The sequence below is a fragment of the Meles meles genome, chromosome 4 (assembly GCF_922984935.1).
Source record: "Meles meles chromosome 4, mMelMel3.1 paternal haplotype, whole genome shotgun sequence".
In the NCBI taxonomy this organism is placed as follows: Eukaryota; Metazoa; Chordata; class Mammalia; order Carnivora; family Mustelidae; genus Meles; species Meles meles.
This window is the reverse complement of record NC_060069.1, coordinates 24654909-24681280: the sequence shown is the minus strand read 5'-3', so window position 1 is coordinate 24681280 and position 26372 is coordinate 24654909. Positions and strand designations below refer to the sequence as shown.

The window sequence follows — 26372 nt, the reverse complement described above, 5'->3', positions numbered from 1 at the left end:
AGTGAGGTCTCTTTAAAAGATACCAAGCCCTTTCAATATCTAGAAAATTTACTAGTTTTAAGTCCTGTCACTTTCAGACAAATATATTTTTAAGCCAGAGAGTTTGCTCACATTAAATATCAAGGCTAACAGATCAAGAATATCTTTCAATATAAAGCAGCAAATTTGACAAATATAGGCAGACAAGCAATACTCCCTTTGTGCGCAGAACCCATTTTTCAACGTCTGGCTTATGTTGTAGGTACCCCAGAAATTCTTTGAGCGATGCAGTCCCTTCAGAACTCCTGTGGGATACATCACGAACTCACTCAGCAAATGTGCCCTTCCCTGTGTTACTCAAGATGCAGCAATGGTTGTGTGTCTTCCCGTGGTGTTCACCAAGTATATTCACAGAAGCCTTATCTGGGCCAATATCTGGGCCAATAAAGTAGTAAGACAGTTAAGAGGCAGTGGGTTTTGTTCACTGTCTCTCATTCCCTCTTCTTCCTTATCCACCCATCTCATCAAGATTTTTAATTCTTGAGAACAGGCACTATACTCTACGACTTTTTACTCTCCAGAAATCTGGCAGACAGTATGTACATAATAGGCGTTTAACTAGACAACGGCCACTTATACTTCTGCCACTTGACCTAGCCTACCCCAAATGATGTCTTCTCTTTCTGCCCCATCTACCACTGCTAGGCTGAGCTTCTAGTGGTTCACTTTCACGTTTAGCTCTTCCATCCACAGACTAGAATTTTGTTCAATAACTTCAGGGATGGGCTATAAAAATGACTTTTGAAACTATCTAATGGGTCAACTTATTTATTTTTAAAGATTTTATTTATTTGTCAGAGAGAGAGAGAAAACACACATAAGCAGGGAGAGCTGTAGGCAAAGGGAGAAGCAGGCTCCCCACTGAGCAAGGAGCCTGACCTGGGACTGGATCCCAGTACCCTGGGATCATGACCTGATCCAAGTGCAGATTCTTAACCAACGGAGCTACCCAGGCACACTATAGGTCAATTTAGATGAGGCTCACTTGTCTCAGTGCTTTGCAGGTTCTTCTGACGCCCCATTGCTTCATTAAGTAGAGAAGCCTCAGCGTTGATCGCTGAACAAGATGCATGGCTGAGAGAGTTTGAGGAGGCTAAATTGCCACCCAAAGTCTGATTCCCAAACTGTGTCCTCTGGTGTAGGGCTGCATTTACTCTGAGCAAGTGGCTTTTATTCAAATTCACAAAATGCCCTTGAGGATGCTTTAAGGTGCACAGCAGGAAGTCTGGGCTGATCCAAAGAGATTCTTTTTCCTAATTTGCAAAGAGCACTCATGCGAAGCAGCTACTTATCTTGGAAACCTGATAAATTTGTTCTTAGAATCAGGTAAGAAAAGCACCTAGCTGATAGTTGATATTTCCATTTTTAATCAACAGTTTAAGTTTCTAAGAATACATATTTTGTGAGTTTTATGTGAAAAAGTGGGGCTTCTTTTAAGAAGAAGTGCAATAAAAAAAATTCCGTACTACCGGCAACAGTTAGGGAAACTTTATTAGCAGTAGTCATGGGAACCAGGGTATATATTTGATCTCTCTTCCTTTGCAAAGTGCAGACTTAACTCCATTTATTTCTAAATAAATCTACCTTGTTGTGGTAACAAAACCTCCCTTTGTTGGGTTTTGTGTTTTTTGTTTTTTGGTCTGTTCTTTCCTCGCACTCCCATCTTCCACCTGACTGCTATTCGTTTAGCAGGAAATGCCTATTACAAGGCGACTCTCTGGAACAGCTACTCCATGAACTGAACGGCATCTTAGTCAATGGGCTACCCTAACATCGAACACCCACGCTGCTCGGGTATGTCACGCGCACTGGTCTTGAAGCATCCATATTTATGAGCTCGGTTACAGCTACTTTCAAGCTGTAACCTCACCAAATGTTCCCAATGGCCCTCTCCCATCAAGTGGTCTCCTTGCTACATGCCAGCAGATGGGGAACAATGAATGGTTGTCCTTTGCATTTTCTTGGCTGCTAGCTGCGGTTGGAAGGGACAAGGCGTTGGTACTTAGTAGAACCAAATTCACTCCTATCCACTTTCTCAGTCCTAGATGAGGTGTGAAAGTGCACGTTTACGTAAGGCTTATGTATTGTGCTGAAACTTCTCATCCTCCCCTCCAGCCCCAAAGAAAGCAGAGTGAATAGATTAGGGAGTAGCAAACCACAGGCTTAGAATTCTAGACTTTTAGAGATGGAAAGACATCTTTGGGATCATCTAAGGATGCAGTGTCCCCCAGTTTGGGGGAAACCGCACATTACGCTCCCAATCCTGCACTACCCACGGGTAAACTAAACATACAGGTAGGGCACCAACCAAGAAGGGTATCAATACAAAAACAAACATGTTTAAATAATGAATCTTTTCAATTAGTATCAAAATAATCATCCTGTTGACAGTGAATGTTTTGTTACGTTCTTTAGTAATTTAATATGTACGAAAAAACTCTCAGAATTCCCAAGTAGGAAGTCCAGTCTACAGGCTAATCTTTCAGGAAGTGAAACGTTTGATTTATCTGGCCCTCAAGGCGGTCTGGCCATTAGCATTTTAATAGCTTTGAAGAGAACTGCAATTAAGAAAGCGTTTCACTTAGATTAGAGGGTGTTTGCTCACACTCCCTGGGACCCCCCATCCCCACCCCAACTCTGGGGAATGGTGGTAAATCCCCTCTCAGCACTAAACCCTTATTTACACTCTTGGGAGGACACTGATCTAATCTCTTGCTCTAAAGAAGAGGAAAAGGAGGCTCCAGAGCGGTTAGTGACAACTAGTAGGTGGCAATTAGAATTTAACTGTGCTTGAAGACTCCTATTTTTCAAGTCCTGGTCATTTTTAAGATTTTTAAGATTTCTTAAATAGCACACAAACTCCCCCCCCCCCCCCGCTAACTGGGACAGGAACTGGAATTTCCACAGAACTTCCAAAACAAACCACAGGCATCACATCTGCCTTTGCAGATAAGAGCCCCTAAAGTCCCTTTTGCGTGAGTAGCCTCTTTTAACAAGAAAGAAAGAAAGAAAAAGCATGAATACAAAATGTGAAGAACTGTTTTTTAGCTTGGAAAGTGAAATTTGGAATAGTAAAATATCTGCTGTGAGAGAGCCCAAATATAACCTTTCTATTCATACATGCACATCATTTCTACTTCTCAAACTTTGATGCCTAAACCTTCTGTTGTGATGTCTGTAATTTTCTTCAAAATATCTTTAGTATAGACATTATAGTACTAAATCTATGTGTGATGGGTTAAGCTGCTTTTCCCAGGCACTCAGCTACCCTCATCCAAATTTCACACCCCACAGGAGGTCAGTTACCATTTAATGAGAAAGACCAGAGGTTTGCGCAAGTATTTTAAACTGTCCGTATCTCAATTAGCATAATGAGTGTCAGAAATGGGTGGCCTAAAGAAAGTAGTGGCATGTTAATTAGCACAATGATGCTGGAAATTAGCTGCCATTTGTGAAATTTGGAGTATTCAAGATCACTTGGATAGGCTAAAATATTTTAGAGATCCTCTCCAATGTAGGTGAAAGCTACAGTTAGAATGTACGGACATTCGCAGCCTTTAACTTTAGGGATACTGCTTGTAGCTTGATCTCAAAACAGTTTATTAATTTATTTGTGCCCATTTAGTCTCCAATTATTAATTTATTTGTGCCTGCTTTCTTATGAATGCTTCCCTGGAAAGGTCTCTGTGGCAACTCTTGGATTCCTTCAAACTTTTTCCAGCACGGTTATATAAGAAAAAGAGCCCAGGTATCTACATGACCCACGGGCTTAGCTCAATTCCCAGTGTCTTCTTAAATGGTTCCACAGAATTTCATGCTTTACCATGACACAGGTCAGCTTCTCTTGGCTGAGATGGATAAAAACCTTGGATAGACACACATTCATTTCTTCTTTTTAGAAAATTTCAGAATAGATTGTTACCCATCCATTTATTTGACCTATAATACTATTTTTGTTTTCATTCACGATGTTATTGTTGTCATTTCAAATCAAAAAAGCTCCGGGCACTTAGGCAGCATGTCAGAGAGAGGAAGTTGGAGAATATAAACAGGACCTGTTAACAATTTTCTCCATGTTTAAAGATATGCACACAAGGCCATGCAAGGGGGTAGTCACAGGGCACAGGTTTGAAATGCCCCATGTTCCTGCACGCTTTCATCTCTGGCATGTCGCCACAAACTCGCCCTGTTGAACATCGTGTAACATACATTCCTGCATAAGTAAGTGCGAAGGAAAATTCCTCCAAATGAGGAAACCCTTCACCATAATGCTTACAGCTGTGAAGATATGTGTGGAGGGTTTCTTTCTTTCATACCTATCCTCTGTGGAAAGGTCCACATTATCAGCCATAGGAATCTGTGGTTCAAGGCATGTAACCATGTGACCATGGTGGGGAGTTAGTTTAAAATGTTTAAGCACTTAAAGCTTTCTGTGGTCAGACTCAGACTCCTCGGATCGTTCAAGGAAAAAAAGCTTCTTTGAATTGACTTATTACAAGGATAAGTAAATCCCTTATCTTTCTCTACAGATCAGGGCCTCCTTGGTTTTCATCTTATCTGCCCCCGGTTAGTAGCATCAGTAACCAGGATTTTGTTCGGAATTGTAATGTCGGGTTTCCACTTTCCTCTTACTTCAGTCTATCCCTCCCACCCGTACCCTCACCCTCCACCCTATCACACTTGCCACCATCTTAGTTCAGACCTTTGTTCCCTCTTGTCTGAATCCTTGGGATGCTGGACTGTTTCCATTGCTTCCAAATCCATTGTTTACCTCAGCTGGAGGAGCATTTGTAGAACAAAGGAAATGCTGTCCAAATACCTCAGTATGACGTCTGATATTAGATTCTGGCCCCAATCTGTTTTTTTACACTGTAGTACTATTCCGAATTCCCTTCTCTGAAAATCACGCTGAGCTTTCCCACCTCTGACTTTGGCCAACCTGTTACTCCCCCTAGAACACTCCTTGACTATGTGTAAAACCCAGTTCCAGTTGCCACAACTTCCACCAAAGCTGACCCAGTTGAGAAAAATAAAATGCATTCTCCTATTACAACAGTATTCTTTAAAAGAGCCCTGTTCGTTTTCTTCCTTGCAGTAGACACATCATGTCTATGTGTATGTCTAAATCCCGTACTAGATTATAAACTCTGGAGGGCAGGGTCCTGTCTCCCAGTATAGAAACTGGCCTGATGCTGGAAACTCCAAGGGCAGAATGTTGGCATTCCTTCCCTTAAAGCCTTCCAGAGCTTTTGCGACTTTTTTCAAGTAAAACTGAAAATGATTCCTGCAGACAAAGCCAAGTATCCAAGGACCAAAGGCTTTATAAAAACTGCCTGTTTGACTCTGTCTCCTACACCTCTTCCCACCCCCTCCCCCTTCACCACACTCTAGCCGCAGGTCCCTATTCTAGACCTTTGGACTTCCTGTTTTTTTTTCTGCCTGGAATGTTTTTTCTCCAAATCTCTCCAAGATTAGCTTGTAATTATCTTTCAGATCCCCGCCTCCACAAGAGGCCTTGCCTGATACTAAATCTTAGGTATTTATCCTGTCACTTTCTACCACAAGAATCTTTTTTAAATATTGGCTTGGCTTTGCAATTCTGTGGGGTTTTGTTATATATATATATATATATAATATATATATATTTATTTATTTTTATTGTTTGCTGATTGGTCCACTGCCTATGAGTCTACTCCTAGCAGGAAGTAAACTCCAAGAGAGTAGGAAAGGCACCTGCCTCCTTCATTGTTCTTTTCATGGCATCTGGAATTCTGCGGGCCACAGAGTATGGCCGTATCAATAACTGCTGACTGGGGAGGATGAAAGCATCTTTTTTATTTATCCAGACATCGTTGAACTGTAAGCAAGAAGGCTGCGGATCACTTGCTTCCTCATTATGCTCTGAAACCGCGAAAGCCGGCGTCGGCTACTCACCAAGTGTCTCTGGCCAATATAGTAGCTTTCGTTTCCCACCAGTGTCTCTCACCATGCTTCCCCACAGCCAGTGTCTGCTCCCTTCTCACACATGACCCTCTGAACGGACTGAAAAAATTCCAGTATGCTGGGAACACAGTACCAGAGACTACCGTATTGTTCGGTATGTGCAAAAGGGATTCACGTGGGCTATAGGTGAATTGAAAATACAAACTAGAAACAAAACCATACCAAAAAAATGCTTTACTCTTATGGATCTTTCCCGAGAGTTGTTATGTGAAAGTAATAATAATAATAGTAATAAAGGTTAAGTCACATGGTCAGCACATTTAATTTGGAAGACTACCTTTAGAAGCTAAACTACTTACAGGAGACTCCATTACCCTGATTAATCTTTCAACAAACAAGTCTCTCAATATGTATCGAAGTTAAATAGGAATGATCAAGAAATGGGAGCAACACTCTGCAAGCAGGAGGATCTCTAGGGAATTCTCTAGTCACTGGGGCTTTGACTGCTACCTACAGATTAGAATACTTTGCACAAGACATCTGTATGTAGACTGAATTTTTGTTAATTACTTTGGTTTCAAAATCTCCCAAATTTTAGTCTGCATAATTACTCAACACAAAGCCAACTGTACTTTATAAGTGATTTAAAGATTTGCAAGAGTAATTCTGATACATGATTGTTGCTTTGTCATTTAATTCCTAAATAAGACTCCACATTGATTTAGATTTCACAGTACCCTGTGAACTACTTTACTGGATGTTCAAGGCAGCCCTGCAAAGGGAGTGTTACTGTCTTCATTTAAGAATGCATGCAGGCTCACTATCCATTTCAAGTGGGAATATTAGAGAATTTTTCCCAAAAAGATGTATGGTAGACTTTTTTTTTTTTTTTTAAGTGCCCCTTTCTGTATTTAAGGCTTATGTGAACTCTTACATAAACTCTGGGCTTGGCCATGTGATTTGCTTTGGCCTAGAGGGCAGTAGTAAATGCGTCCAAATGGATTGAGAAGTTCTTCATAGCGCTTCCTCTCTTGCTGCTCTCTGAATTCTGGGACTTCCAGGTGAATAAACTGATGAGGATCAGAAACACATATCCAATTGCTTCCATCATATTCAACCAACAGATGACTGACACCCAGAAGGAGAGCTGCGAAAATGAACATCAGCTGTCCCCAGATGCTTGAGCAATTCTAGTCAAGACCAGAAGGTCAGTTCCATCCGAGGTCAGCTCAGATTGCTGATCCACATCATAATCAACAAAAATAAACACTTGTCACTAAATTTGGGATGGTACTGCAGCAAAAGCTAACAGCTACAACATGAGAGAATGGTGGTGAGATGGTCTATCATAGGGAGAAGAGCTCAGCATAGCCCGAACTTACTTAGACTGTTGGTAAGAATATGCAGGTGCATGTTCGCTGGATGTGTCCACTGCTATCTGTTGCTGCTGACCACTGGTGTCCTGGGATGAAGGTGCCACTGTCTGGGGAGAGGTATCAGCAACAACACCCTAAGGAGGCAAGTAAGAACACAGAAGCCTTACTGGCTTTAGCAAAGAGCCTTCTTCCAGATGGATGACAGGGAATACCTCTCTTCTGCTTGGCTCGAGTAGAGTTGCACTCCGTCAAATGAAGCTACAGGAAGTATCCAAGGGAAAACCAGAGAGCGCATTCGGATAAAGGCTGAGGAATTCCCTTTAGTGTGTCACCAAGAAGCCTTGCCCGCAGAAACCCCTACCACAGTTGAATGGTCAGAAAATCATTTCCACCAAACTTAGAACTCCTAAACCATGGGTGCATATAGCCACACTAAATAATAATTTATTAATCAAAAGCTCATGCAGGATTCCTATAAAAACTTGTATATTCAAACGTTTTCCTGGGTTGTGTACCATGTCATGTCTCTTTGACATGGCAAAACAATGGCTCTGACCTAAAAAGGAAAGGAAATGAAAGGCAAGGCAAGGCAAGGCAAGGCAAGGCAAGGCAAGGCAGGGAAGGGAAAGGAACGACAAGACAAGACAACACAAGACAAGACAACACAAGACAAGACAAGATCCTTAATCTTGATTTGCTACTTCCCCCACACTTTCGTTTCTCACAGATACCAACAAGGATGCCAACAAGGAGTTAATTATCATTAGGGAGAGATGTTTGCTTCTGAGAAAGGCACACATGGTTTTATTTGGCAGGTGGGAGGCTTAGAGAGGGCAACTCTCTAAATACATTCTCTTGGTTTTATTCATAGCCTTGGACACCTAGAGTGATGTCAGCTTTCAAACCTTCTTGGTCAACTCTCAACTCTCTGTCCCTAACTAAACATTCCTTAAATTGTTCCTTGGAATCCAAAAATTCTCTTTTTCCCCCTTATATACTATTGGTATTGTGCATTTTTCTGAATGTCCTACCAGCCTTTATTTGTGTCGATATTGGTAAGTTTTCAATGAGTGTTTTATATAGAAAATATATTGGTGCTTTTTCTATAATTCAAAGCAATTTATCAAAGTGTACCTCCATTTTTCTTAGTGAAAGACTTCTTCTTATTCTCCTTTGTTTTTCTTTCTTTCTTTATTTTGGGGGGGGGTAATCATTATGCCCAACGCGGGACTGGAACTCATGACTCTGAGATCAAGAGTTGCATGTTCCACCTACTGAGCCAGCCAGGTGCCCTGACTTGAAAGACTTCTTTTTAACTGTAGACATCTTTTAAAACTATATTTAGACTATTTCTAATAAGTCACACCGTTAAATGTGTCCCATTATTTTATAGTCATTAGAACACTCAAATTCGGTAGATAAGCACATCCATATGTCAGTGTAGACAAAGAAAAATGCAAATATGTTATAGAGATCTATGCTTAATGTGCCTAGAATGTCTAGATTCATTAACTGATGATCTAGATGCTTTTTGATGGTCAAATATATCAACAAACAACAAACAAAACCAAAGAAAGCCCACATGTATTTTAATCAGGTAGTCTTAAAATTCTGAAAAGCCAATTAAAACTTGATCAGTACCGACCCAATCTTTGGGGCCCATGAGTCCAGAGCACATAAAAGATTTAAAACTGGACCTCTTTGGTTTCCTAAATTACATGATGGTGTCCTCTTAAACTTCTGTGTTTCCCAAACCTTGGTACTGGCCAACATCTGGCATATGCCAAAACAAACATTGTATAAGATCCAATTTACTCTGTGAAGATTTCCCCAATCTCTGTAGTTGTAGAGATTGAGCAAGTCATGGTAGACCTCCCTGTGGAGTGGTGACAGCACCCTAGTTGCTGGCCAACTCATGGAGTAGCAATAACATGGCCTCCAGAGGGGTCCCTGCTGATGGGAAGAAATGCACTGTCATCATAACAGCAAATGTCATCAGGAGAAGGGGAAGTGTGGCAAGAGACCAGAATGGCTAGAACTGGACAGAAATACACACGTCTAAGTGATTTACCACTATCTACATAGCTCTATTCTCCTTTCTTTTCTATGTAGCTTGCTGGCTCTGTACGGTAAAATAATTTTTACTGGAGATGGATTCAGCCCAATGGAAAGAGAGAAGGAAAGGGACAAAACTTCCATTAAAGATAAGATGATTTCATCATTGAGGTAACCACACAAAGAGGGTGCAATTTTATGTGGGTTTTTTTTTGTTTTTTTGTTTTTTTAATTTATAGGAAGCCACAAACTTGCCAAGTTTCATTCACTAAAGCAGTGGTTATTAATCCTCGATACATATTAGAATCACCTAGGCTTTTTTTTTTTTTTTTTTCCACCTGAGATCTTTTAAAAATCCTGATGTCCAGTCAATACCCCAGACATATAAATCAGAATCTGGGGATAGGACCCAGGCATAAATATTTTTTAAAGCTCTCTAAATAATTGCAGAAAATAATATACAGAGATGTTTGAGAACCAGTGCACTAATGTGAAGATAGATTCCCAAGGGATCTTGTTAAAATGCAAATTGTGATTCAGTAGGTCTGGGTAGTGTCTCAGACTTTGCATTTCTAACAAGCTTCCCACTGATGCTGATGATGACTCTGGTCCAGGGACACTCTTTTGAGCAACAAGGCACTAGCAAACTCATTCAAATAGTTGCAAACTCTTTGTCCTGCCCTACTTATGAGTTATTTGTGATTAACATTTGATGGGGTAGTGATTTGGTCTCTGATCTTTATAAAAACGATACTCCCCTCTTACCTTTATAGCATATTGATTTATTTCATGTGCAATGCACAACATAGGCATGTTGGTGTACTTTCATACAGTGAGCTTGAAATGTCAAATTTTAAAGCAACCCCAAGACCACACATAAGGATTGCCTGGGTTATGGGGGACCACGGTGCATGAGGCTGAGATCTGTCATCTCTACCTCTTTCTACAAGACAGAGACAGACTTACTTCAATAGAAACAGCTGTCGGAGGCACAGGCGTGTACTGGGGAATGTAGGTCCCTTGCATAGGAGCGGCAGCAGTCATATACTAGAGAGAATCAAAGAAAAATGCAGGTGAACTTGAGATTTCAACTGGCGAGAAAAGTAGATATCACATGAAACTGTTTTAGATGTGTAGCCCACAGCCAGTCACTATCACACTCCATTTTGATCAATGACAAGGCAGTTCCTATTCAGTAGAGAATGACCTTTTTACTGATTCAACATGAATAGCAGCCCACCTCCATGGTATCAGTGAGGTGTCATCCCCCTTCCCTCACTTTGTCTTTGTAACCATTCTATCTTAAATCCCAACATGGCAGTTTCATGTCTAAAACATACATTCCATAAGGACAGGGATGATATCTGTTTTGTTTTGTTTTTTAATTCTCATTTTATTGCTAGCACATATCACACAGTAGGCTCTCAATGAATCATTTGTTGAATGAATGAATCATCAGATTGTTAGCAATCATTTTTTTTCTAACTTAAAAAAAGAAAAATAGAGGGATAATGCAAGGCATATGCACGTAGCGATATTCAGAATTGGCACATGTTCTCATTTTGTCATTTTCCTATCACTTTTTTAGGTGCAAAAGAAATAGTATTACATATAATGACAATAATGACAAAGTCTCCTGTGAGCCCTTCTCCCTTCCATATTTATGTCACTGGCAGTATTTTTTTTTCAACTCCTTTAGTTCTCCAAATGTTCTTCATCTGGATGGACAATGAAACAGTTAAACCATTTTTCACTAAGTTGCAGTATTCAGTAAACCATGCGTTGGGAATAAGCTGCATTTTTCCATTGCAGAAAGGGAGCCCCAGGAAAATTACTTGCTCACCCACATAACCCAAATTCCATATTCCCAAGTCTAATGCCTATCTCCCCTGCAAATTCAACATTCTACTCTTTAAGAATAGAATTTTCTATAGAATCAGCTGTATACCCGAGCTTCTGAACTTGACTAACATCATGAAAACGTCAGAACTAGCATCATCGAGTGAAGACAAGTTTTCTCCATTCACGAAGGTTGAAGACCTGATTTTGACAGAAAACTGCAAGCCTCTGCTACTTTATTCTTCTAGATTTGCTGAGTTCAAATATAAATGTTATGCATCAATATGCAAAACCTAAATTACTATGTCTTGTGTATCTTTGTACTTTCAGTATGCAGGCGACGTAATTGTTCTCAATCAAGGGGAATATCTGAATGGAGATGAGCTCCTCTGTGGTGGTGGTGGTGTTCAGTATTCATGGAGAATGATAGCAATTAAGCAACTTTGGAATAAATGTATTTCCATCCTAAACTAAAAACTGTCTTACTGTATCTACTTGCTAAAAATAGAGACAGGCTTAATGAAACAACCCTAAATCAAACAAACCTAACTGTTGTCTATAATCCACACATAGGAACTAAAAAGTGGGTGCCACGAATGACAACTCAGTTCAGTTCCTATCTATATAAAAACAACCTTGTCACTTGGATGAAGAGCAGCTATTTGAATGGCCTGGAGATGTTTACATCAGTTTACACTAAAAAATTACCAGAGATTTCTATGCCCTAGCCCCTGTGCTCTAACAGCTGTCATTAATTTTCTATTGAAATTGTCCAGACTGTCATCTCCTTAAAGGCAGAGGCCAAACTTTTCATGTCTCTGTATCTTCCAAAACACCATGCCATGCCTGATACTCAATAAATAATTGTTTAATGGCTGAAGAGAAAGTTACAAGAAGAAAGCCTTCCATTTGCATGCCCTTAGCTGTTAATAATTCTGAGCTCACTGCAGATATTAATTTTACCACCCCCATAGTTTGTTTGTATAACCTTTAAACATATACTTTGCCAACTCTGCTCATTATTGACCTTTTGTCTTTAAGCAGACATAGGTACTCAGGTATCTGATTGCTATCAGTTTTTTCAAAAAGTACAGAACACAAAGCCACCTTTCGGGAAAGAGTATTCCACATCTAGAGCCCTATGGCAGGTGTCTGCCTTGCTAACAAAACCGCTCTACTTCAGGGATAACAGTCCATTGGCCATTTCAGATAGGTGGTTCTCTTATATTATACAGGTTATTAAAAATCTTTAACTGAGCATTCTTTATAATATATTATTTTTGAATGGTAGCTCAGCTGGGAAAGGAGCTGTGTTCTAGTGCATTCTGGCAAATGCTGCAGAATGTATCTTCTTATGTGATATTGACATACAATAAAAACTGAGAAATCAAGTTTTACAGTAGCTTATTTAAAGATGATTAAACCAGACTAACTTCCTTCCTTCCTCCCTCCCTCCCTCCCTCCCTTCCTTCCTTTCTTCTGGTAGCATCTACTAATTTTGTTTAGAACTACATGCTAGGGGTGGGAGAGTGAGAAGATGTGGTGTCTGGGTAATGGACACTGAGGAGGGTATGTGCTGTGGTGAGCACTGGGTGTTGTGTAAGAATTATGAATCACAGACCTGTGATTCATAATAATATGTTATATGTTCATTAAAAAGAAAGAACTAGTGCTCTAAGGAATATAAATTGGAAAATGCTTCTCTAATTGAATCTCAAAAGTCTTAGTAGATTTGTAACAAGGGAGACTCTATTTTTGCCAACTATGAATTTTATGTAAGCCCAGAGCTGATTCTATTGGGGCTCATGTTCTACCTTCTCATCATGGTTTTCCAAGATTTATAATATACAAGTAAAAGAATACCTCATTGATTTGGGTATTTTCTATTCCCAAGTTAGTAATTCCAAACTTCGCAACTGGGTCTAATAAGTGAGAGTGTATCCTTTGCACGCGAATATGATACTACTGGCACTTACCTATAGGACACTACTTTGATCTGTCCCAGCTCCACTGTGTGCATTCCTCAGGAGCCATTTCTGTGAGCTATGAGTAGAGGCATGGCCTGGGTCACCCAGAGCAACACTCATTCTAGTTCACTAGCTCATCAACCTCACTGTTAGACCACCCTTGCCAAACTAGAGTTCTCAGGCAGTGTAGTTAATGAAAAGCATTTTATGTGATTCTTAGCTAAGTTTCTTTAAATAACTTTGAGTTAATTCAAAATCTCATCTGTATTTTGTCCAGTAGACCAGAATCAGTATATTTTCACAAGTCCCATGACCTTCAGGGAAGTTGTCAACATGGCCCAACTGAACTGCCTATGGCACAAAGCCATACTCCTCTTTAGAACAATGCTGTGAGCTAGGGAGGATGGCTCACCCATTTTACAGACTGAGATAAGATCCCATGTAATAGGAATAAACTTCAGTTCTTCTGACCCATGACTGAGGACACTTTTCAGTCTATTCCTTTATCTTTGAAATTAAGTAAATAAGGTCTCAGGACATTCCTTTTGATTGTTCCCATCTAATATAGATGTCAAGTTGGTTTGTTGTTGTTGTCAATGGGCTGGAAAAAGTGGAGATCCAATTAAGAAACATGGAATGATATGCCTTTGGTTAATATTTGTATTGTCATTTCATTTCCATAGATTTTTTAATTAACTTTATGCTCACAATACCTAAATTTCTTCCAGGAGGACTACCCTATATGCGTCACTTATTTTACAAAGTAACTTACTCTTCGGCTACTCCTCTGAGCAGAACCAAGAGAGATTTTATAGTATAAATGACATCAGCTCAGTTCAGTGTGCTGTATCTTTTAATGAAAAAAAAAAAAATCTTTCTGTTTTTTTTCCCCCCCTGCCTTACAGAAAAGACAATAGACAAAGCTTGAGAACATTGAAAATTAGGAATAGGTTTATTTTAAACAAGTCTATACTGTGGAGCTTTATGCCCCATAAGACTATTATTTCTGGATAAACTTTTGCAATAAAACTCTGCAGGAGTAGACACGTATATTGTAGGGTGAAGCCTCAAGAAGTGACAGCTTTGTAAAATTCGGAGCAAATGCTTACAGGAAATGGCTCCAGCTATGTGTAAGATCAACTCCCAGCTTTAGGTAATTGGTGACAAATAACTCTGAACTTTCTTGGCAAGCACAGTTTGATTTCCTTAAGAGCACAGATAAACCACAGTCAGACTTAATAATCCAGGCTGCACAAACACTGTTTAGATCTGGATGCCTCAGAGACTCCTTTTATTTTATCCACCTAACAAATGACAAAAGACTAAGAGAATGCCTTGTGATATAAGAAATCTTTCCTTTTGGCTTGGTAAATTCCTATAGATTACTTATTAAAACCATACCAAGAATGGATGTATATCCTTTAAGCTAATTTCTTTTATTGGTATGTCTCAAAGGCTAGAAAATATCTGCCACCATTCTTTCATGAATACAAATTATTTTGCATTTTTTTGATACCATGGCTGACGAGAACCACATTGCAATGAGATGATGGATAAAAGAAGTATGTCCATATGATATTTCCTTGTTGGTAGCAACCCAAGGTTTAGGCATGAGTGGAGAAATTTTATGGTTTTGGTAAACAGCCTTATTGTTTTTACATATTCTAAAAAGCACTGGACTTTCACATGTAAGTTTGAAGGAGACCTGAATAGCCATTTTCAAACCCACAGAACAAATTCCAGACTCCATCACTTGTTCCAAGAAGTCTAGACGCTGCATCACCAAGATAGTTACACACAGAGAGAGAAAAAAAAAAAAAAAAACGGTGAAATTGGAGAGGAATTGTGTTTTTGCCTATTTAAGTTAACAGGACAAACTGTTTCTGTTACTGTGGAATCATTGATTATTTCTGAGGAAACAAAACTCCACATTTTTAGTTTTGGATTTACTTTTTCTTCCCCCACCAAAGCAAAACAAATATGTTTTATATATTTCCTGTGAAGAAGTTTTAATTTAATTATTTGTAGAGCAAGGAATTTCCTTCACTTGAATTTTTGAAATTTCTTCAAATAATTTATCAAATTGGCTGATTTGGAGTTGTCACTAAACTGCTTAGATTTTAAATTGGTGCTTCTAGTCCTTGCTGTAAAATTCTTCAAGCTGCTTAAGAAATTCCAGAAAGAGGACTTGTCCAGGTACTATCAAATCTGGAAAGTCAATAAGGATACAGGAGAGTTGCAAAAAGGTACCTCAGAAAGGAAGTTGAACAGAAGAAACCAGGATCATGAAAGATGATACCAACAGAATGCAGTGTGAAATACTTTCAAGGTCATACACTGTAAAGATTCTCCTAAAAAGAAAGCTTAAGGGTAGATGGAACAGCTTGGGTTGGGTGAGTGGCTGAGGGAGAGGCATGATGTTACCTCAGGTAGAGGTACTTTGTGGTGTTTGGTTGGAAAAATTGTCATCTCAGAGCTGGGGAGCAATACCTGGACCCAGGATGGTAAGCTGGTGTCATTTCACATGCTTGTTTTGACTAAGCAGTAATAACTGCCTGGGATGAAATTCTAAGATCTCTAAGTCTCCATGCCACTCAACGAATGACAGACCATCCACAGAGAGGAGGAAAGCTGGAGAGATTCTCCTTGAAAGGAAAGAGTATCCACTAGGCCCTGATATGGGCCCTCACCGTACATTCTTCCTATATATTCTGCCAATATACTTCTGCCAATAAAATGTTGGAGAATTAAGGGGATTCTCACCAAGAATAATAGTATTGAATGCTTTCATGATGTTTTGTGCTAGTATTAATTTATATAGTAGGTACTAACAGAAATAACAAAGTAGATAGCTGCGGAAAATGAAATAATTATCCCTGAAGAGTGGGCGGCAGTGAACACAGATAGCAGCATATACTTCACTTACTAGGAGTGAAAACACTCATGGAGGAAAGATGGACGATGGATGGCTTCATAAAAATGGAAGCCCAGAATTCTTAGGAGTATGTAATCTATACTATTCACCCAATTCCCTAGGATAGTACTAAACATAATACCCAGAGAGGTGTGCATTAAATTATTAAACAAAAAAACACATTGTTGACGTTGTATTCTGGGGTGGTGCCATTTTTTGGCAACACATAGCAAGGAGAGTAATAAGGAAGAATCTTGCAAGTTGTTCTCAGCTTGGAAATTTATGAAATCTCACCCCCTGAGCAACAGGGAGAAGTAGTCATTCCCATATAATCACAGGTTGGGTTAAGGAGGCCTTCAATTTAGCAGAGATAGGAATGTTCATGAATGTATTGGAAAAATCCAAAGTCTGACATGTTCAAGCTTGTGCACAGATCACTGTGGTAGTAATAAAAATAAGATACAATACTATGGAAATGTAGCTGGTTGAGAAACCGTGTCTAAAATTTGAACTTCAAACAACTCTATATAGGCATCATGAATTCCTTCTACTCTCTCAATTTAAAAAAAAAAAAAATTTGCTTTATTTGTTGAATGACTGATGGATTTAAAAAGACAATTATTAGAATTAATAAGGGAGTTCAGCAAGGCTGCTGGATATAAGTTAGTAAAAAAACTATTTCTATATATCAGCAGCAGATAATTAAAAAATAAATTTAAAATGTTACTATATTGATAGCATCAAGAAAATCAAATACCTAGAAATAAGTTTGAGAAAAGGGACGAAAACTTCTATACTGAAAATTAGAAAACATCTGACAGGAATTAAATAAGACCTAAATAAATGAGGAGATATATAATATGCATGGATTAGAAGACTCAATACTGTTAAAATGTTAATTCTTCTGAAAACAATCAATAAATTTAACGTAATTCCAGTTGAAATCCAAGCACATTTCCTTGTAGAAGTCAACAAACTCACTTTAAAATTTATATGGAGAGGCAAAAGACACAGAATATCCAAGAAAATTTTGGGAAAAAAAAAGTTGAAGGATGCATACTACTAGATATCAAGATTTACTAAAAAGTCTGGCAATTAAGATATTATGGTATTGTTGCAAGGAGAGAAAGGCTGTCACCATAATTCAATGTAGGCAAGAATGATCTTTTTAATAAATGATACTGAATTGACTGCATATCTCTCTACATGACCCCTGATCCTTACCACATACTATATATAATATTAATGTGAGATAGATTATAGGTTAAGCATGAAAGGTATTTTAATATAGTTTTCTAAAGAAAATAAGAGAAAGTCTTCATGAAATTGAGAAAAACAAAATTTCTTAAACATGACTGAAAAAGAACTAATAATTAAAGAAAATATTGGTAGCTGGGCTTCATTAAAACTAAGAACTGTTAATTACCAGAAAACAAAGAAAAGATATTTACAGTATGTATATCTGACAAAGTTTATACGTAGAATGCATATTTAAAAAAAAAAAAAAAAGATCCACAATCAGTAAGAAGACTGAACACCAAATTTTTAAAAATGAGTTTGGATGGGGCGCCTGGGTGGCTCAGTGGTTTAAGCCTCTGCCTTCGGCTCAGGTCATGATCTCAGGGTCCTGGGATTAAGCCCCGCATCGGGCTCTCTGCTCAGTGAGGAGCCTGTTTCTCGCTCTCTCTCTGCCTGCCTCTCTGCCTACTTGTGACCTCTCTCTCTGTCAAATAAATAAATAAAATATTAAAAAAATGAGTTTGGATGAACAATTAATACACACAATAACTCACATGAATCTCCAGGGAATTATGGTGAGCAAGAAACAAGAATTCTAAAAGATCATATAGTGTGATTCCATGTATATAACATTTTTTATATGATAAAATTTTAGAAATGGAGAACAAATTAATGGTTGCCAAAGATTAGACATAGGGGTAGGGGACCAATAGGAGGCATATAGAGGTATAAAAGTGCAAAAGATGGATTCTGACGATACTGAAACTGTTTAATATCTTAACTGTGGTGGTAGTTAAAAAGATTATATAGGTAAAAACTGTAGAGCAAATACACACACACAAATGAGTGTAAGTAAAACTAGGGACATCTAAGTGAAATTTGTAGACTGTCTCAATATCAATATCCTGCTTGGTATAATACCCTGTAGTTTGTAAAATATTATGATTGGGGGAAATCGAGGCAATTGTACAAGGGATCTCTCTATATATGATTTCTTAGAACTGCATGTGAATCTACAAAATCTCAATAAAAATTTCAATTAAAAAACAAAACAACAAAAATCATGTATATATAATCACTCAGACACTTCAGGAAAAGAGAATATTTAAATTCCAAATGGTCAGTATGCATATGAATCCATAACCTCACTCACTAGTCATCAAGAAAATGCAAGTTAAAAATATTACGATACAACACCATACTCCAACCAGCAGGGCAAAAATGAAAAAGGCTGACAACACTAAGTGTTGGAGAGAATGTGGACAACTGGAACCCTCATACACTGTTAGCAGGAGTATAAATCGGTACATCCACTCTGGAAAACTGTAGCATATTTACAGAACCCATGAACGAGCAATACCACTCCTCGTTATGTGCTCAATAGAAATTCTTTCAAATGTACACCAAGAGACACGTGTCAGATATTTAGAGTGGCATTATTCATAATGGCTCCAAGCTAGAAATAACCTAAACATCCCTCAGCAGTAGAATTAATAATTTGTAATATATTTATGTTATATTATATAAACAATGAAAAAAAGAATCCTTGCTCTACAAATACGGATGAATCTCTCAGATATAATGTTGAATTTTTTAAAAGGCCGACATAAAAATGCTTTAAACTGTGTGATTCCATTTACAATTTATAGTTCTTCAAAAACAATCAAAACAATCTGTGTTGATAGCAGTCAGGGTTGTGGGTATTTTTATGGAGATAGTAAAAGGGCAGGGACACAAAAGAGGCTTCTGTAATAATAGGACCTTTTATATCAAGATCTAGGTGGTAGATACACAAGTATCCACCACTTCACACTTTCTAAAACTTACTGAGCGGCAAACTTATGAATTGTGTATTCTTCTGTGCATATTTAATGTTCTATCAAGGAGTTAACAGTAAAGAAAAAAGGACCAACAGAGAAAAGGAAAGGCTGACCTTACAGGAGAGCAGGACCAACTTACCCCTTTAAACAGGCTAGATTGAGTGGGGTCAGAACAAGCTTGGAAGATATGTAAGATACTTCAGTATCTTACTGTCATTGTTGCTATTTCCTGAGGCAAAATGTGAGGTGCAAGTGAGAGGTGGTAGGTTTGGGAGAAGGTTATGACATGGTTGTCTTGGAGAGTGGGAGTGAATGGACCAGGGATATACCGTAAGATTTCTGGGCAGTGCTGAGGGCCCATGAAAGTTGTGTGCTCATAAAATTACTGTGAAGCTCAGCAGTATTGGTGGCAGGCTTTACTCTTGTCACATTCAGCTGTTCAAAGGAAGGGAGCAGACGGAGAATTGGAGGCAAGCAGGATCAAAGTTCACCACGAGAAGTGAGCAGGGAAGGTAAGGACACACGAAAGGAAGTGATTGCTGTGTTCTAGTCTAAGATCTAAACTAGGCATGGATGTGAGCAAATGAAGGAGAAAATGGATACTGATAAAGTGGCAGGCAATGAGCAGGTAGGCGGGCTTAATGGTGTCAAAGAATGATTGCAATAAGGGTTGTTAAAGTGCTTGTAGAAGGAAGGAAGTGCTGGTCAGAGGATGGCCAGTTTGAAACTGAGTTATTTTCAAAACTGAGTTTTGGAGTTGGTGCAGTGAATGCTAATAACACATTCTAGGATAGGGTAGAAAAAAAGATCAGCAGAAGGGAGGAACTCAGGAAATGAGAGACGAAAGTGATCTATTATGAAATTCCAGGGATAGATATGTATTCTTAATTCACTTATTAGTAACATCCAATACAACTATACTGAGCCCCTTTTATGTACGACGTTTTAAGTGAGCATATATGATAGTGTTGAAACATAGATTGGGCAAGGATGTGACAGAACCTAGGAAAAACAGAGTTTGCTACTAAGCCACTGGGTATTCTGGGTAGTTTATTCCTACTTTCTTATGTTAGGTATATGAAGCTATTTAATTTTATGTATTGTTCACTGCTGCCAAACTTACATTCACTGAAGTACCTGGGAACAGAAAGGGCACATGAAATCTTTAGGAGTTGAACTTCTGTACTGTTACTACTTTTCTTCTGTTAGACTTTCCGTTTTGCATTTGAATTTCCGGTTTTTGCTTCCCTTGTTGTTTAACCTTCTCTACTGTTCTTGCATATTCGTATGATTTATTGATGGTAAAGAATTAAAAGTCTCTGTGAAGTCATGGCCTTTTCAAATGAGAGTGTCTACTGAGGTCAAATCATTTATTTAAATCAATCTCTAAATTTGAAAGTATCAAGCTGCTACTTCTCCGCCATCTTGACTCCTCCCCCAATTTGAAAGTATCAAGAAGAATTCACTTAACAATGATCTCACTGACTTATTATCTAGATGGTTCTTTCATAAACTTATAGGAACACACAGCTCAATGACTAATGTCCTCAGCTTCTTCAGACTCATTTAATCTTTTCTCGAGGAAACCAGGTTTTAAATTTTTTAAATACTTATTTATTTATTTTTTTAATTTTGGAAATGAAAGAACTGAAGGACTTTGTCAAGAAGATAGACAAGTGAACTAAAAAGTCCTCAGTGGAAACTGTTGTTTTCTGTTTAAGTCTGTGACTAAAGCATTAATTTGAGCTAAGTAAAGACACTTCAGTTGAAGGAAGGGAACTGATCCAGGGTGCCACACACCCTGTAAATTCCATTTGCACACAAAACATTTCCTTTCAACCATCTCAGGCCCACACATTGTGAATGCCAGTCATCCCAGTAGACAGGAGTAGACACAACAAGAGGAAATGTTGAGGGTACCTCACAATATCCTTTGAAAGAATCCAGTCTGTACAAGAGTCAACAAACATGTTCTATTTTGATGGGTTTATTTTTCAGTGAAGAGAGCTTCAGAGAAGAAGCTTGACCTATTTGACCCGTTAGAATATTCATATTAGAGATAGATCCATTAGGATGGGGAGCAAATGAAGGAAAACAGGGAGGAAGTGGAAAGAAAGGAAAAGATGGATCAACATTCTAAATAAGGAGGAAAGAAGAGAAATCAACAAGGAATTGGAAATAAAGTCACTTGAGAAAAATACATCTAGGGACTGTTCATATTTAGGAAAAAACCCAAAGATTTACATGACAATGAACTACCTCTATAAGCATATTTAACTTTGGTAATACAAAAACATAACCGAGGAGTTTCTGCCCAGCTATAGATGTTTTCTTTTTCTGTCTTTCTTTCTTTCTTCCTTCCTTCCTTTCTAATTTTTTTTTAAAGATTTTATTTATTTATTTGACAGAGAGAGAGACTTAGAGAGAGTGAACACAAGCAGGGGGAGTGGGAGAGGGAGAAGCAGGCTGCCCACCTAGCAGGGAGCCCAAAGCCGGGCTCAATCCCAGGACCCTGCGATCACAACCTGAGCCGAAGGCAGATGCTTAACAACTGAGCCACCCAAGTGCCCTTACATATGTTTTCTTTCCTCCCAGGATATGAAGCATTCAAAGAAAAGAGCCATGTGCAAAAAGATAGGAGGATTGGAGGGAAATAGACCTTCTGGTGCCAGAGTCCAGATTCTACTCCTTACCACAAGAATTGGAGAACAGTTTGTTTGATGACACCTGTCAAACAGTGGAGAGATGAAAAATGTTATCTTGTAGTAAATTTCAACCTACTTACACTGAATTCTTAGAATCATTGTGACCTATAACATTTCACTTACCCTTGGCTTTACCCAAATCTGCCTGCTCACAGTGATGAGTCCTCCTTTCATAGCTTCCTTCCTCTGTGCCTTCTGTTTTCCACTGTGTTCTAGTCTCTTTCTATCCACTCATGACACCTATCCTAATCCTGTTTCTCAAACTGAATCCAGATGCTAAATTCCTATATGAAGCCTCGTTTCCATCCCTAATTTGGAAGTGATCATTCATTCTCTCCTCTGACATCTGAGTGCTCTTTTTCTGTACTTCTACTACAGATCTTAGCACTCAAACCCTGAAAACTCCTAGAGGCACTATGTCTGATTCATTACGGTTGACACCTAATATGCAATTATTGAATGAATAAATGAATGACTGTAAAAATGGATGAATAATTCAGCACTCTGGGTAAAAACCTCAAGCTGTGAAACCCACAGGAACTATATGGTTGTTCAGGGAAGAGCACAGAAACCCTAATCTTTTGTTTTTATCTTGATGCCTGTGATGCTTGCTTTATGTGTCCACTTGACTGGGCTAAGGGATGCCCGGATAGCTGGGAAAACTGTATTTCTGAGTGTGTCTATGAAGACTTTCCCCAGAAAACCTTAACATTTGAATTGGTAGTCCAAGTAAGGAAGATCACCTTCACCAATGTAGGTGGGCACCAATTAATTCCCTAAGGGCTTGAATAGATTAAAAAAAGAAAAAGTAGAGGAAGGCAAATGTTCTCATACTTTTCTTGAGTTGGGACATCCATTCTTCCACCTTCAGACATGGGAGCTCTTGCTTCTATGGCTTTTCAACTGAGGCACTTATACCAGTGGTTCCTTGGTTCTCAGGCATCAGACTGGGAGTTTACACCATTCGCTCCCTCATTCAGATTTGGACTGAATTATACCAGCTTTCCTGGTTTTTCAGCTTCAGATCACAACTGTGAGACTTCTTGGCCTCTAAAGGCATGTAAGCCAATTCCTATGGTAAGTCACCCTTTATTTATTTATTTCTCTATGTATCCTATCCATCTATCTATCATCTATCTGCCTTCTATCTACATGCCTATCTATTTATTTCTTACTAGTTCTGTTTCTGTACAGAACCCTAATACAATGCCTATGCCATAAATGAATTAGTAGACAAAATGTGCTTATAGTGTGTCTTCAAGTTTGGCATCTCTTTGGAAGCACGTTATAGCATGAAAGAAAGCTAATGAAAATTATTATAAAGGGTAGAGGTGAGACTTCCCTAAGACACTCCAAAATTTCTTACTAGAAAATATCCAATATTGGTGGAGACTCTTGATTCAGGCCTTCATATACTAGAAACCCCAAACTGTAAGAAAAGGCCAGATTCACTCAGGAATCCAAAACGCAAGGATGGCTTCAAGCCTGAGCGAGAACATCTCAACCTGCATTAAGTGGGAATTTGGCATATGAATAGAAAACCATTCAATTTTTCAGGGAGAACGCTAGATAGAAACTCAGGGGGAGTAAGTTCAGCATGCTTGCAAACCGAATGGCAGGTGAGTGAAATCTTTTCATTGGAATAAGTTGAAAGGTAAATGGAATTGTTTCATTGGAGCATTAGGGAGAGAAAGATGACCCAGGATAAGGGAAAAAAATGTCAAGTCCCATCATTATTAATAATGGTGGTAGTGAGGGTGCTGGCAAGAGAACAGATGAAGGGATACACAATGTTTCTTGTCTGGACAGGGAAAGAAATGGAATAGGGGAAGTTGATGGATGCAGCAGAAGAGGAGAGATGTGTAAAAATGAAATGCTGATAACAAGTGTAAAGGTTTTAAGATTTCAGAGGGGTAGCCAGTATGGTTAAGTACACAATGTGGCCTCTGACATGGAGGGCTGGAGTTGCTTAAGGTGAAGGTCATTGGATAAACAAGGAGGTGAAGGGATGTTGACACTATGGTAATAATGAGGCAGGAGTTGGAGGGAAGTTAGAGGAGACTAGTGACAAAAGGTCATGCTGAATGTGGGGGTTGGCAAGGAGATCAATGAATGATAGCAGAAAGAAGAGGAAAAGCATAATATCCTGGGGTACTGTCATTAAAAGAAGGAATTTGCACACCCTGTACAAGAGAAAATAGTGCTGTAAGAGTGCTGACCCCTCCTTTTGCTCCATTTCACAGGAGAAAGTGAAGTCTGTATCCAAGAGGGTGACCGAGGAAGAATATATTCTCAAGACAACAGATTTCTGGTGAGACATGAAGAAGAAATTTTTTGTGAGGAGCATGAGGATGTAGAGGGATTTATCTTTTTTTTTTTTTTTTCAAAGTGTTTTCAGAAAGACACAGAGGAAAGGATAGCATAGGAGCTTAGCAGTAAATGGGTGATCCATGGGGCAAGCAGTATGGAGTATCTTGACGATCAAGACTGTATGAAGGCAGAAGCCGCAGCTGACTGAATTAGGATGGTGATTCCAGAGACCAGAGAGAGAAGCCTGTTGGCATTTGCTCACCTCCAGGTTCCAGTCAGGCCAGGTGAGACCTTAGATGTTCTCACAGCCTGATATATGGATGCCTGTAAGTCATGCTAAAACTATTACTTGTTGGATATATAATAGTCTTCCTTCTTTTTCCCCCCACTTGTTCATTACTAGAGGCCATTCACCCTAGAGAGTTGAAAGAAAGAGTGTACATTTGAACTCAAGTTCAATCGAAGCCTAAGCAAATATTTCCTGTACAGAACTGCACAAAATGAATAAATCTTGAAAATGCTTTTCAGAAACCACTGTTGGTATTATTCTTGACTCACAAGTCCTTCCACAATTTCTTAATAGACAGGGAGAAGAGTTACCTATAATAACTCTCCTTTTGATTGGTGTTGATCAGAAAAGCTTCTCTGAAAGATAGCCAAACCTTCCATCCATAAAATAATCTAGTAGCAAGTCTGAACCACCTTTCTTCATGTTTTGTTTCTTGGTCTTTATTTTTGCTGTTGTTATTATTTTGAGTATATTAATTATTATGTGTTGGGACAATATTAACACATTAATGCAGTATTTTTAGTGCTTTTTAATTTAACACATAAGAAATACCCTTATTTTATGAATGCATTCTGTTTGTTTTACTTTCTGGCTTCTAGATGTTCGACAATAAGCTGATGTGGGGGTTGATTCATAGTTTACCATATCAGTTTGAAGAGCATCTAAAAAATAAATGACTCTAATACTAGGCTTCAAATTTAGCAAATTAATGACAAAGATAATGATGTTTATGGTAACTGTGTATGTATTCATGAATAAAAAAGTGGAAACTTCGGGGGCGCCTGGGTGTCTCAGTAGGTTAAGCCACTGCCTTCGGCTCAGGTCATGATCTCAGGGTCCTGGGATCTGGCTCTCTGCTCAGCAGGGAGCCTGCTTCCCTCTCTCTCTCTCTCTGCCTGCTTCTCTGTCTACTTGTGATCTCTCTCTGTCAAATGACTAAATAAAATCTTTTAAAAAAAAAAGTGGAAACTTCATTTTTGGGGACAGTTGATACATGTTGCAAAAGGATTTCTCAATTTGAGCATAAGAGTACATAGAGATGATTTTTTAAAAAATAATCATTACCTATTTAACAATAGGGACGTAGAAATAAGATTCCATTTGATTTTCAAGGCAATATAAAAGAAAGTTAAAGTTGGTAGAATAACAACAACCAATAAAACTAGGAAAATATGTTTACGTTGTTTAGCATGATGGTTAAGAAAGATCTATGTTTGTATCTATAAATCTCAGTTTTCTTGTAAAATAGACTCAAACATTGAAGCTTTAAAGGTTTCTTGGAAATAGTAAGGAAATAATGCATATAAGGCTTTTAACACAGGGCTGGGTACCCATTAAGAACCTAATAGATAGGAACTGTCATTATTATTGGTTTTATTTTGTTTTATTTTTGTAATACCATTATGACAAGACAAAACTTTCATTATCTTAATATTTAGGATCAGAAATCAGCTTGGACAGGAAATGCTCATTTATTTTGTCATAGAAATTACAGTGAGACACGTTGGGCGGACACATAGGGCCCTAAAGGAATGGGTAACAGACACTTAGTCTACATGAAGAAAGAGTTATAGGAAGAGATTATATTTTTGACAAAGAGTGAGAGCCAGAGGAAACACGGTGGGGTGGCAGTGGGAATGGGGTAGTGGTGTGGAGAGATGAGCAGAATGAGCCTCAGGATATAGAGGGGAAGAGCTGGTGAAATCCCACTGTAGGGAGGTAGCAACAGGGCATTTCAAGCACAGGGATACAGCATTACAATCAATATGAGGTTGTTTAAATGCCATCATGTCTCCATTACTGAGCATGCCAAAGAGTTCATTAATGTTATTCTGAGTAGAATTTTTGGGTAGAAACTGTAAAGGGGGGGACCTCA

The 26372-nt window shown here is 38.6% G+C and overlaps 1 protein-coding gene across 11 annotated transcripts in view; it reads right to left on the bottom strand.

Annotated features, from left to right (window-relative positions):
• Positions 1-26372, bottom strand: part of RBMS3 (RNA binding motif single stranded interacting protein 3) — a 740514-nt gene that overhangs the window by 6655 nt on the left and 707487 nt on the right. For 6 of the 11 annotated variants that reach the window (XM_046002641.1, XM_046002647.1, XM_046002649.1 and 3 more), the window contains 2 exons: positions 10380-10460; positions 7365-7492 (listed from right to left, as the gene is read on the bottom strand). In XM_046002641.1, the coding sequence (XP_045858597.1) occupies positions 7365-7492; positions 10380-10460 (209 nt within the window). Of the gene's footprint in view, positions 1-7216; positions 7493-10379; positions 10461-26372 lie in introns of those variants that run through there. The other 5 variants (XM_046002644.1, XM_046002648.1, XM_046002651.1 and 2 more) reach the window with 1 other exon arrangement.